At 44.6% G+C, this 11,898-nt stretch overlaps 1 protein-coding gene across 1 annotated transcript in view; it reads right to left on the bottom strand.

The window, feature by feature from the left end:
- The window catches only part of CNNM1 (cyclin and CBS domain divalent metal cation transport mediator 1), a 48,518-nt gene that overhangs the window by 25,234 nt on the left and 11,386 nt on the right, over positions 1–11,898 (bottom strand). Inside the window, exons 2-3 of the mRNA XM_027112270.1 lie at positions 5,007–5,150; positions 2,019–2,159 (exon numbers count right to left, since the gene is read on the bottom strand). Coding sequence (XP_026968071.1) covers positions 2,019–2,159; positions 5,007–5,150 — 285 coding nt within the window. The remainder of the gene's footprint in view (positions 1–2,018; positions 2,160–5,006; positions 5,151–11,898) is intronic.

The following is an 11,898-nucleotide window of genomic DNA, read 5'->3' as shown; positions in this document are numbered from 1 at the left end:
TGCGGTATGCGGGCCTCTCACTGTTGTGGCCTCTCCCGTTGCGGAGCACAGGCTCTGGATGTGCAGGCTCAGCGGCCATGGCTCACGGGCCCAGCCGCTCCGCAGCATGTGGGATCTTCCCGGACCAGGGCACAAGCCCGTGTCCCCTGCATCGGCAGGCGGACTCTCAACCACTGCGCCACCAGGGAAGCCCAGACAGTAGGTCTTATGTTAACACACACATGCAAAAATAATAATAACAAATAAAGAGGGTGGGAGGAAACTCTTGGAAGTGATGGATATGTTTATGGCATAGATTACGATGATGGTTTCCTGGTGTATGCTTATCTCCAAGCTCATCAAGTTGTATACATTAAATAGGTACCGTTTTTTTGTATATCAATTATACCTCAATAAAGTTGTTCAAAAAGCAACAAAAGGGACTGCCCTGGTGGCACAGTGGCTAAGAATCCTCCTGCCAATGCAGGGCACACGGGCTCGAGCCCTGGTCCGGGAAGATACCACATGCTGTGAGCAACTAAGCCTGTGCGCCACAACTACTGAGCCTGTGCTCTAGAGCCCGTGTGTGACAACTACTGAGCCCACATGCCGCAACTACTGAGTTGGACGTGGATAAGTAAGTCATGTAAACATGGCTAAAAAAGTTTTAATGCTGCAATCAAATGAAATACAGAGAATTTAATCTGACTTATTTGTATGACGTGTATCTGTTGAATGAAATGAAATTTCAAGTTAACAGGAACAGTTAATTATTTAAGTGGGAAGTTCTCAATAATGAGAAGCATCACTGTATCATATTTACATATTAATAGATATTATTATTTATATGTTATGTTATACTACACTATTATGGTATATCATTATATTAACAGATACATCTGTTTTGTTCTAGGAAATCAGACAGCCAGTAATTAAAAGAAATCTGTATTGAGAACTAGGTAACATGTTGAAAACCCTAAAGAAGCTCCAATTTCTTTATGTATTTGTTTATTTATTTATTTATTTTCTTTATGACCTGAACTTTTTAAAAATTTTTATTGGAGTATATTGATTTACAATGTTGTGTTAGTTTCTGCAGTACAGCAAAGCAAATCTGTTATACATATACATATATCTACCCTGTTTTGGATTCTTTTCCCATATAGGCCATTACAGAGTATTGAGTAGAGTTCCCTGTGCTATTCAGTAGGTCCTTATTAGTTATCTATTTCATATATAGTAGTGTGTATGTGTCAATCCCAATCTTCCAGTTTATCCCTCCCCACTCTTACCTCCTGGTAATCATAAGTTTATTTTCTACATCTGTAACTCTCTTAGAAGCTCCAATTTAAAATTTTCTACTTTTTAGTAACTGGAACAGTACTAGCACTCATTATATACTCAATAAATACATGTTAGATTAATTACATATTGAACTTAGTAATGTGTGTGATCATTTTAGGTCAGCACATTAATTAGGCATGGATGAGAAGGTTAGACGGTTCAAAGACAAACTTTACTTTCTTCACAAGAAGAAGTTTATCTTTGGATCCTCTCTTTTTTTTCTTTCTAAAGATTCCAGTATTCACAATCCAGATCTGTATTTGAAGAACTCGTAGCTCACAGGCCTACATGGCCCCTGGAGGGTCTGGGCCCCAGGACCTTTGTGGTTGCACAGGACATCGCCTGTCCCTCCCTGATGAACCCTCTGGGGCCCACCACCTCCCGCCTTGAAGCAGGTGGAGGAAGGGAAAGTGCAGCGGTGAATTCCTCAGCCCTTTTTTCGAGTAGAAGAGAGAAAAGCAGAGTAGCATTATGCTCACTTCCCCACCTAGAAGATCAGGCCTGAGGCTGAAAATGACAGTATGTGGAGTCCTGTCGCCCCACCTAAGATGACCTCCTCTCCTGGAACAGTGGTTCTCAGTCCCAGAATTGGAATTAGGTCGTAAGGTATTAAAAGTGATTGGTGCCTGGGTCCCACCCTCCAGAGCTGCCTTGCCTGCCTGCGGTGGAGATGCGGGCAGGCAGAGTCATCATACCTGTGGCCATGAAGCGGTGCGTGGCCAGCAGAAGCTGTGGAGAGATCTTCACCCTCATCTCCGAGTCAGAAAGCTTAAACAAGGAGAAGTCGTGCCGCTTCCTCTCCCTGTGTGGGACCCTCTGCTTTTTCCGATTGTCGGCTGTCGGGACAGGGGACACATTGCAGCTATCTCAGAATCGCTAATGGTTTTTGGAGGTTTCACCATAGCCACCTGAGACAGATAGTTCCTTTGGGACCACAGGGATTTCTGGAAAGTGTCAACTGTAGGTGACATCGCAACATCTCTTTCCCAGAGACTGGAAGGATGTGGATAAGGGATAGAAGGTGGGAGCTGCTGCCATGTCTCAGTGTTACTTGCACTGAAGTGGTGAACAGTGGAAAAGGGGAAGGCCAGCCTGGGGCTCCCAAGTTCAGGCTTCTAGGGCTGGCCTCCCTGTTTACGAGCTGTGCAAGCTCTCCAAGCATCAGAGTGTTCATGTGTTTTAATCTATACAATAAGGTTAGTGATTAATCATAATTTTTCTGCTCATCTCAGGAGTCTCTTATTATGAGACTCCAATCTGAACCTATCTATGAAATGCTTACAAAAAGGCGTTCAAACTCGAGGAACTTGCACTCTTAGCCTCAAGGACTTTGGCAGGGCCCAGGGGGTTTCTGCCTCTGCCTTTCTCCTGTCCCCAGAGCTGAGCTCACCTGGTCTCTTCCTGCTGATTTAAACCACACTCTGAGTGGTACTTGAGGCATGCCACCCAAGGGAGGAGGGCAGACACCCCCCTCCCCACTGACAATTCTCTTGCTTCAACCCTGGCCCCTCCACGGGGAGAGAACTGGGGGAAATAAAGGAAAGAAGGAAAAAAAATGGAAATAGCTCTGTAATCTATAAAGGTGTGTCCTCTGGGTGGCGGCCTCAGGCAGGACTATTGTGATTACTAATTGAGAAAATCTCTGCTTTTTCCAGTTTAATTTTTTCTTCCTGCTTTTCAAAAGCTTGTCTTAAAAAACATGTTTAGGGGGTAAGGGGAATGTTTTCTTTGGTCATGTCTCTTTTGCTTTCCCTTAGTATTGAGTAAAATTTCGAAACTTTAGTCTATCTTAACCTGTGCTAAGGGGAGCAAAGAAACAGATTTGGGTTTTCTCCAAAGTTGGCCTAGAGAAAAACAGGGCTGCAGGGAACTTTCAGTGCAGGCTGAGAGGACACAGTGGAAATGAAAGGGAATGAACTCCAGGGACAGGGTTTCCTTTGGACTCTCCCCCTCCCTTTGGAGCTCACCCCACCACACAATTGGGGCTCCCTTCTGGAGGGAGAAAGTGCCTTCCACCGCACTGCTCTCTTGTGGGCCTGCCTTGGACTCTGGGCCCTGGCTTTAACACTCCCTGTGTCTGGCTGCCACAGTGGTGAGATCCAGGCCCAGCTGCCCTGGGGGGTCAGGGTCCAGGGAGAAGCAACACTGTATTCCTGGCTCCTTGGCCTTCTCAAAGCTCTTAAGGATTCATGCCAGAGTGGGAAAACCCTCTCCTTTAGAGAGAGGACGGTGAGGCAAGACAGCAGCAAATATATGTATCAGACCAGTCCTTTTGTGTGACTAGTGAGTAACGTTCTGATTTGCATGACACCTTTGTCTAAATATCCCCTCTCCCTCCTCCATCAGAATGCCACCGAACAGTTCATCATTGGAGAATCAGTCTTCTGATCTCCCTCTTCATTCCTTCAATTTTATTAGTGTGCATTCGGAGTATTAAGTCATTCAAACAAAGGCCCCCGGAAGAGCTTACTCATTTAGACCCCTGTCACTACTATCAGTCACTAACACTTTAGTGTGTATGTTTTCACCACTATATCTATTGAGACACTTGGGAATTCTAAATCATGAGCCATGGGCAGAGGTGGAGAAGGGAGAAAGGAATGGGGGAGGGAGAAATTAATCCCTAACTCAAGAAGATGAGCCCCCTCAGGGCTCCACAGCAATAGCAGACACTGGGACACTCCTGCTATGTTTCATTAAGACCTGACCCACCTTTTAGGTCTCACCCCAAAGTGAAGCACTCTCTCTGTACCACTCACTGCCTTAAGAGTCTCAAAACCTTTTCTACAGGGAGCTAGTCTCTGAACAGCTGCCTCTAGCAAACTAAGGATAGGGGTCCGGAATGGGTTATCTAAGGGGAGGAAAAGGGACTGCTGTCCCAGGTGATGAAATTCATTCGGGAGGAGGAAATACTTCCTGGCCTAGGGGCTCCCATGGATTTAGATAACACTCCCATCCCTGAGGAAAGCAGGCCTTTGTAATGTTTGCAAGCAAAGCTGTGATAAGGCTCAGTAACCGAAAGCAGTCACTATCTGCAAGAAGGAGTCCGTGTTGTTCCTGAGGGGGAGTGGGGAGGGGGGGCCAGGAGGCCAGAAAGGAGGGAGCAGGGACCAGAGCCAGGGGTGGGAAGCGGGGAGAGGGAGAAACCAGGCGGCAGGGCTGAAAACGCACAGGGGACAAGAGCGACTAAAAGGGCGACTTCAGGTTTAGCTTAGGTTGTGGTGGGCAGTCTCGTGAGTCTCTACGGCTCACGGATGTTTTGAATGAGTGGATCCTGAGTGGAACCCCAGGGGGTGCTGGGGTCTGTGTCTAGGTGGACGAAGAGACAAACCAGGAACAGCACAGGGGACAGAAACAAGGGCAGAGGGGTCATCCGAGGTGCACTTTATTTCCTTTGGTTCCTTTTCCATCCAAAGGCCAGGAGGTCTCCTTTTCATAGTCTTGGCTGTGTTCCTGAAGGTTCCCTCTGGATAAACACTTAGCTAGCACACTCTCAGTGACTCAGGGATGGTTCAAGTCAGGGCATCTTGCCGTGCCGGCTCCTGGCAGGAGGGGGCTGACACACAGCAATGCCTGGGGCTTGTCCTGACCCCCTTTTACACTGTTCACCAAACTAAGCCAGCTCTGAGAATCTCAGAGAAAAATATGATGGCCTTGGACAAGAGCCAAGGCTGTGCACTTACTGTAGAGGTCAGTTTCATCCAGGATCTCCGACTTGATGATCTCCTCTATGATGTCCTCCAGTGTGACAATGCCCATCACCTCATAGAAGGGGTCCCCTTCTCCCTCATTATTCACCCGCTGGACAATGGCCAGGTGAGACTTTCCTAGAGATGAAGGAAGTCACAGTTAAGCATCTGGGACATTTTCAGAGAACTTTCCTTGTGAGAAAATTATACTAAGTTTACCTCTGACCAGTCTTGGGACTCAACCCATCCCAGGACCTCCTTAAAATATGAAGTTTGTGTACAAGTTCTTATAAATGCAAACTTTATACTTCTACATCACCGTCTCTTCTTAAGAAAGTTACCTAATATACACAATGTCATTTAAATGTTTTTTTCTGTAACTTTCCTATGTTAGCAAGTATATCTAAGCTGAAGGATAATGAATAATCTAATTGAGAGAACAAGAATTAGGCGTCAGAAGAATTAGGTTAGAAGACTTTTTCCTCCAGAAAACTTCCCTGCCCCCACCCCCTACTATCCCAGTGACTAACTGTGCAACTGATCCTGGATAAATCATTAAACCTGTACTGAGCCTCAATCTTCTCATCTAGAATTAGGGGATAATACCAGTATGGTGATTTTCAAACACGGCCCCCAAATTCTTTGATATGCCTTCTACTGAGAGGTGTGGTCTAATCCCTTCCCTTGAGTCTGGGCGGGCTTGTGACTGCTTCAACCAATAGAGAACAGGGAAGTGTTGGCTATGAGCCTTCTGAGGCTGCGTCATAAAAGGCATGTATCTTCTGCTGTAGAAACACTCTAAGAAGTCTGACAACTATCGTGAGGCCACCACGGTGCAGAGGTCACATGTAGGTGCTAAGGTGACAGTCCCAGCTGAGCCTGGCCTTTCCGCCATCCCACCAAAGCGCCAGACAGGTTAGAGAAGAAGCCATCTTGGCAGTGGATCCAGACCCACCGCTGGTGTCCTCCCCAGCCATCCACGATGTCTCCAGCTGGGGGCACAGTCACAGAGAAGCAGAGATAAGCAACTCCCACTGTACCTTGTCTGAATTCCTGACTCAGGAATCTGTGAGCATAATAAAATGATTGTTGTTTTATGCTTCCAAGTTTTGGGGTGGCTTGTTAACAGCAGTGGTAACTAGGACAACCAATATCCATAAGGTAATTGTGGAGCTCAAATGACTTGGTGGATGTGTGAAAACGCTGTGTAAACTATGATGTGTCATAGGCAGTTAGTTAACTGACTGCCCAACCGCTGAATAATAGTTAACATTTATTGAGCTCTAACTACGAGCCAGGTACTATTCGGAGCACTTTACATGTATTAGTTCATTTAATCCTCTTAACAACCCCTGAGACAAGTACCATTATTATCCCTATTTTACAAGGGAAAGAACTGAGGCACAGATTGGTTAAGTAATAAGCCTAAAGTTACACAGCCTGTAAGTGGCAGAGCTGGATTGTGAACCCAGGTAACCGGGTTCGGTCCTAACCTGGCGACTGAGTCTTACCTAACAGCCCTGCTTCACCTTGATCTGTTTTCATCTGCTGATAGATGCATTTCCTGGATCTGTTTCTAAAATGTCAATCTGGGTGGTTCTTTTCCTTGGCTAAGAGAACATCTCTTTAAATTAGGAGAATATCTAGGGTACTGACTCAGATGTTATTCTTGCCAAAAAAAAAAAAAGGAAGTTCATGCCTTATCATTACTACCCTTTATAAACTTTTGCTTGGCCATTGCTAAAAATATCAGATAAGAGGAGTAGTCAGTTTGCCAGAGGCATAATTAACCGTTAACATTTAAACAAATGAATTTCTGTATCAAATACCTCAAATCACAAGATAGCTACTTAGTGGGATTTTTAATAATGGGAAAGATGGTATCCATATCACTCAAGAAGGGTCTCTAATTTCCTCTCTACCTTCAACCCATCTCTCAACTTACTCCCAAACTGATCTGATCAGGCCACTGCCCTGCTCAAACACCCGCCAAGGCTCCCTAGTGTGCACAAAATCAAATCTAGGCTCCTTAGTTCGCTATTATCAAGACTGTAAAATGTAGCTCTTGCCCGTCTTTCTGACTGTGTGCCTGCTGCATCCTCTAATCATCCTGGACTCCAGGTGCGCCAGGTTACCTCCAGCTCCTCAACTTCCTCCACGTCCACTCTCCAAGTCCTCACTCACACTGCTTCCTTCTCCTACTCTGTCTCCACTGACCCTTTGAGTTCCAGCTCAGGTGCCAGCTCCTCAAGAAAGCTCTCCCAGATTCGCCCCATTTTGTATCTGAATCAACCTCTCCTTGCCTGTGTTTCTAAGCCCTTGATAACTCCATTAGCGCATTGATCACAATTTGCCGCTTCTCGTATCTTGCAATGTGTGTGTCCTCTACTGGACCACGTTTCCTCCTCAGATCATGAGCTTCTTCAGGACAAAGGCTCATACACTGAGACAGGGTTCTCTCCATATAACAGGCAGCCAATAAGTGCCTGAGGAACTGAAGTAAGACTGAATAAAAATCCATAGTTGATGTAATAGATGGTATTAAACCCAGACACTAAAACCTTTTTTAAAAATAAAATACAGGGGCTTCCCTGGTGGCGCAGTGGTCGAGAGTCCGTCTGCCGATGCAGGGGACACGGGTTCGTGCCCCGGTCCGGGAAGATCCCACGTGCCGCGGAGCGGCTGGGCCCGTGAGCCATGGCCGCTGAGCCTGCGCGTCTGGAGCCTGTGCTCCGCAACGGGAGAGGCCACAACAGTGAGAGGCCCGCGTACCGCAAAAAAACCCCCCCAAAAAACCCCAATGTGTTTAAATTAACATTTAAAATCCATCAGTGGTTCTAAAATTATCCTTTGAAACAACTACATCCTGCCCAATTGGACTGAAGTGTTTTGTAGCTTAAATTAGATTATGTTAACTGTTAGTATGTGCTCAATTTAAAGTCGTTTTTTTAACACCTGTTCTTAAACTTCTGGCACCTGTTCTCACTTTTCTGCTAACATGTGCTAGAGATGACAAAACAAATGACTACCATAACGGAAAAAACTGGAAAAGTGATTTCTTAAAATTATTTTCTTTTTTTTAATTGGGGTATCGTTGTTTTACAATGTTGTGTTAGTTTCTACTGTACAGCAAAGTGGAGTTCCCTGTGCTGTAAAGCAGGTTCTCATTAGTTATCTATTTTATACATATTAGTGTATATATGTCAATCCCAATCTCCCAATTCAACCAAAATTATTTTCTATAATTGGATAATTTTTGTTATGTGGAGCCCAGAATATATATAATATAGCCATACTTCCTGCCACTAAGAGATTAGTTCATATAATGGGATTAAATAAATTAACATCTTATGTTGTTTCACAAAGAGTGCCATAACTTCCATGTGAAAATCCACCATTTGTGTACACCTTATAAGGTCAATTTGAGGACAAGCTATGTGATCACCAGGCAGTAGAGATTTTAAGTCCTAATTGTAATATTCAAGACAATGTACTTATGTAATCTATTTAGAAACATTTTAAATTCACAATCAGCCTTTATGATTCCCTCAAATGCCTGTAGAGATCTACAAACAAATGAAGGAAGTCATTGTTTCTTGGGGACAGACTGGAACAGGAATCAGCACTCACATAACCCTGTTCTGAGCTGACACCAGGACAAGAAAACCAGCTGTTCCCATGACACACATACCCGAGGTCCTTCCCTCAAAAAGTCTGGCCTTTAAGAGACCTGCCTCCTGGTACTCCTTCTCTTCCTGGGCCCCAGAAGTGTTGGGGAGCTGTGGGCCTGGGGCATAATAGGTTCATGGCTTTATCAGAGATCTTATCAACCCTGAGGGATGACTCACAAGTATTTAAAACTGGGGCAGCAGGGGCTCAAATTTCCCAAGTGTTTTCACCTTTTTCTGGGCAAAAGCTGGTTTCTGATATGCATTATTTCTCCTCCCACGGATGAGTGTTGTGTTTACTTCCTAATGGCATACTTGAGGGAGTGGCTTAAATCTTGGCTAATCCCCTCTTCTGCCCTTCCATGAGGTTCTGTGAATGGGAACTGTGGCCTTTTCTGCTGAGCTGTCCCTCTACAGACCAGCAGAATTTTTCAAGTTCCTTCTCACGACTACTAGTCTATTGATTTCAGTTTCCTTCCAACTTACTAGAAAAGCGGGATGTCTGTGAAATAATTTAGGCTGACAATGATGATCATTAACATTTATATAGAACTTAACAATTTGTTAAGAGGTTCCACACAGGGTACAGGAGAGTCATGGAGATTGTGAGGAGATGTTCCTGAGAATTGTGAGAAGCCCTCATTTTGTGAATTAGAAATGTTTGGCCAGGTCCCCAGCTTTCTCCAGAATCTGTTTAGAGACAATAAGAACTGATGTCTTATGCATGTTTCTTGGGTAGGTCCTGTTCCAAGTGCTGATGATATATCAGTGAGTATGACGTAGGAGGAACAGTAAAGGAGACTGAGAAGGAGTTCCAGAAGGTAATGAAGTCTCATATTTCCCTCCTTCCAATTTTGGGTGTATAGTTCTTAATTTCCATGCCCTCATTGTATCCTGGATGACTGCACTAACATCCTAACCAGTCCTCCTTTTGTTTTTTTTTTCTGTTCTAAGGCATACTATCCACTAAAACCAGATTGACTGCTCCCAAACATTGCACTTACGAAGTTATTCCCCATCTCAATAACATGGACCAATAACCACAGAGGGTCATTTCTGAGCTCTTTTTCCTGTCATTAGAGGCCTCCATGGTTTAGGGTATATACCTTGCCTTCTTTCCCACTACTCTATCAAAATATAGAGCATTTTGAATGATTTTGAAAATATTTCTGAATGCTTTTTCCCCATTCAGAAAATAACTGGTCCAAGGATACTCAGCCAATAAATGGTGGAGTCAAAATGTGAACTCAGGGAACTGAAGAGGACCTACCCAGCTAGGATTTGTGGAAATCTCTGAGACGAACTGAACAAGACTGGATATTTTAACCTCAGGCCTTTTAGGCACAGAACTGGCCTAGGAGGCTGCCTGTGGGGTCGATTTGACTCTCTCCAGGTTCAGGCTAAACATAACCAGGATCCTCTGCTTAACAATCACCATTGGCTAAGCTTTGGCAGATGGTGTCATTCTCAGGCCACAAAGCAATCTCAGATATGAGGAGGATACATGCAAGGGCCTTTGTTGTCCAGCAGATCTATTAGTTCTGAGCCAGCCCAGGGGCTATGGCCGAACTTGGCTAGTCTCTGGGAAAAGAGAGAGATGTGGCTCTGGGGGCCCTATCTGAAGGAAGCCAGACGCCTGAGATGGCCTGAAAACCCACTATTCTGAAGGTTCTCATTCCAGGTGAAGACCGCCTACAGCTACTCCGACGTTCTCCAGACTGTTTCTGATCTAAACCAAGCTGACTCCTGAGAGCACAGGTCAACATCCACTCGATTTTCCAGTTTTTGCCATGGTGGTGATTACCACACCTACTGTAAACTGGGGTCATATGTCACCTCTGGTCTTCACCATCTCTTTGCAAAATGGGGATTGTTATTACTAATATGAAGATGAGGAAAATGACACTCAGAAAAATAAGTGACTCACTCAAGGCCGAGAATTAGTACGCCATAAAGCCAGGAAACAACTCAGGTCCGTCTGCCTCCACAGCCTGTGCTTCTCCCAGTACACCTTGCTGACTCCACATTTCAGGCCAGATCTCAGGTTTCCTGTCCCAAATGTGTTAAGAGAAATGGGAACTTATTTTGTAAATGGCTGAAAGTATGCAGAACTAATGCCCAGCACCTCACAAAGGCAGAGGAGGGCTTTAGACTGTGAAGGGGAAAGGAGGAGTCACTGTCCCCCCACTCCCCGGCACAATATGTCTGCCTTCCGGCTCAACCCTTCCCACGTCCAGCCTGATATTTCATTTTGTGGACTGCTTGCAGCTTTAAGCGGTTTCATTGATCTGGCTGTGATATTTGTTTGTAGGTTAGTTTTTTTTTTATTTGCCTGGGATGTCTGAGGAAGGGCAGAGTGATACAGGAGGAAACTGAACTGATGACAGGATAAAAGAAATATAAGGAAATTTCCACAATCAATTTTGGTCTCCTGGGCCCTATCCAAAGTAAACAGCTCTCACTTTTATTTTCTTATTATATACAATGACTTCTACATGGGCTGAATCAGAGAAAGCACTTGTTATACAAAACAACTAACTAGACAGAATTCATTTAACTAGATCAGTGAGGAGAGAGGCAAATGGTGGAATGTCTTAAATGCTGTACAAGCATTATCTTTAGCCTTTGCGTTAAGCTTACAATGTAGGATCAATATTGCCATTTTAAGAAGAAGGAAGGCAAGCCTCATTCAGAGTGGTAGAGTGACCTGCCCCAGTCACACAGCTAGTAAACAGATGAACTGGGCCCGGACTATCTCTGTCTGTGGCTCCACAGTCTGAGACAGCAAGTCACAGACGTGGCTTCCTGTTCTGCCTCAGTCACTAACACTGAGCAGGACACTTGTGTCTCCAGAGTCCATGTGCCTGTACAAAATGGGGATAAATTCTACTGACATCACATGCATGGTGAGCACAAAATGAGTTACTGTTTGGAAAGATCTTTGCAGAGGTAAATGCTTTGCAACTATAAGGAATTATCATTGCTATTTTATAATTTGTCTTTTCTGGGCCTCAGTTTTCTCCACCTTAAAAATTAAAGGATGGGATTAGGTGATCTCCAGCGTGCTTTTTTCTGGCTCTAAAATTCTATGCTTTTATAAGGCTAAACAGTCCCGGGCTACAAAAACAGTTTGGCTTAACAGGACGTTTCTTTGTGATGATGTATGACATACCAGAATTTTAACAGTGCCAATAGTTACAGCCTCTTGAGTTTACAAA

This window comes from Aethalodelphis obliquidens, unplaced genomic scaffold (genome assembly GCF_003676395.1).
Source record: "Aethalodelphis obliquidens isolate GAN/ISIS:26980383/991018 unplaced genomic scaffold, ASM367639v1 scaffold11, whole genome shotgun sequence".
Classification (NCBI taxonomy): domain Eukaryota; kingdom Metazoa; phylum Chordata; class Mammalia; order Artiodactyla; family Delphinidae; genus Aethalodelphis; species Aethalodelphis obliquidens.
Note: the sequence above shows the minus strand (reverse complement) of the source record. Positions and strands in the feature narration are given on the sequence as shown.